Source organism: Rhagoletis zephyria, unplaced genomic scaffold (assembly GCF_001687245.7).
Source record: "Rhagoletis zephyria isolate East Lansing unplaced genomic scaffold, Rhagoletis_zephyria_1.1 Rzeph_scaffold_85180, whole genome shotgun sequence".
Lineage (NCBI taxonomy): Eukaryota > Metazoa > Arthropoda > Insecta > Diptera > Tephritidae > Rhagoletis > Rhagoletis zephyria.
In genome coordinates this window covers 1-1023 of record NW_016242228.1, presented here as the reverse complement: position 1 = coordinate 1023, position 1023 = coordinate 1, and the positions used below count along the sequence as shown (strand labels likewise).

Below are 1023 nucleotides of genomic sequence, written 5' to 3'. Positions count from 1 at the left end.
TGTTGCCCACTCGGGTGCCCAGCTTGCTAGTGAGGTTGTGCAGCACCAGATGCGGGTAGGCCTCCGACATGGTGCCCACTTCGGGAATGTCGTGCCGCATGACGGTGTTCAGCAGCTGAAAGTAGGCGGTAGGGCCAAAAGGGAGGTGGCAGATCACCAGGCCATCTGGTTCGCCTCGGGTCTCGTGGAGGACGACAAAGTCGGTGACGGCGTTGGCGCGGCAGCTCTCCACCAGCTGCTTCAGCTGGTAGTTGCCGCGGTTGATGCGCTGCGAGTTGGGGATGACCAGTTTGAATTCCTGGCGAATTTCGAAATAGAAGCGCGTTAGAGTTTTGTGTGTAAACAATGTGNGGTGGTCACCACCACCTTCGGATCCTCGACGCCCGCCCACCGGTACTCGTCGTCCTGGTGGGAGGTGACCTGCTCCGAGGCGAGGTCGTCCCAGTCCAGGGTGTGCTGCAGGTCGAGGGCTACCTTCCGCAGGTTGCTGGGAATTTGCTTGCGTTCTTAAGGAGGGGAATAGAAAATGCGTTATTGAAAAGTGATCAGAATTAAAATCCTTATAAAGCTCCACTGTACCATCTAGAGCCTTCTTCAGCGTCTGCTTCTTCTCGGTGATTATCCTCTTCTGCTCTTCGTGAGACTTTCGCACCAGGTACTCGCGCCGAAGCCGTTGCTGTCGTCGAAGCTAAAGTGAAGTAAAGTGAGTTCATAAGGTAATTTTTAGTTGAGAAGATAACAAAAAGAAGATAATAGTTACCATCTTGGAGGAGGAGAAAATCTAATAATGGTAAAAACTTGTACAAATCCAAAGTCCAAACAAAAAAAGCTTCAAAGCTTCAAAACAAACCAAACACGTGCTCTCTCTCTCTCTCCCTTGAATATTCACATTTTGCCGGCACTAAAAAACTGCAAAATTCTGCCGCAGCTAAAAAGTGGCGTCCCCTGGTAGACAACTTTTAAACTAAAATTCATTTTCGCCATGTTTCACACAAACAAACGACTCACATTGGCTCACATTCA

The 1023-nt window shown here is 49.7% G+C and overlaps 1 protein-coding gene across 1 annotated transcript; it reads right to left on the bottom strand.

The window, feature by feature from the left end:
• Positions 1-10: 10 nt before the first annotated feature.
• On the bottom strand, positions 11-688 carry LOC108357819 (U3 small nucleolar ribonucleoprotein protein IMP4-like; the record flags this gene model as incomplete). Its single annotated transcript, XM_017608892.1, is given in 3 exon segments — positions 11-300; positions 303-506; positions 580-688. Coding segments are annotated over 3 exon segments (603 nt in total), but the record flags the coding sequence as incomplete, so codon positions are not given.
• Between the last annotated feature and the right edge of the window lie 335 nt (positions 689-1023).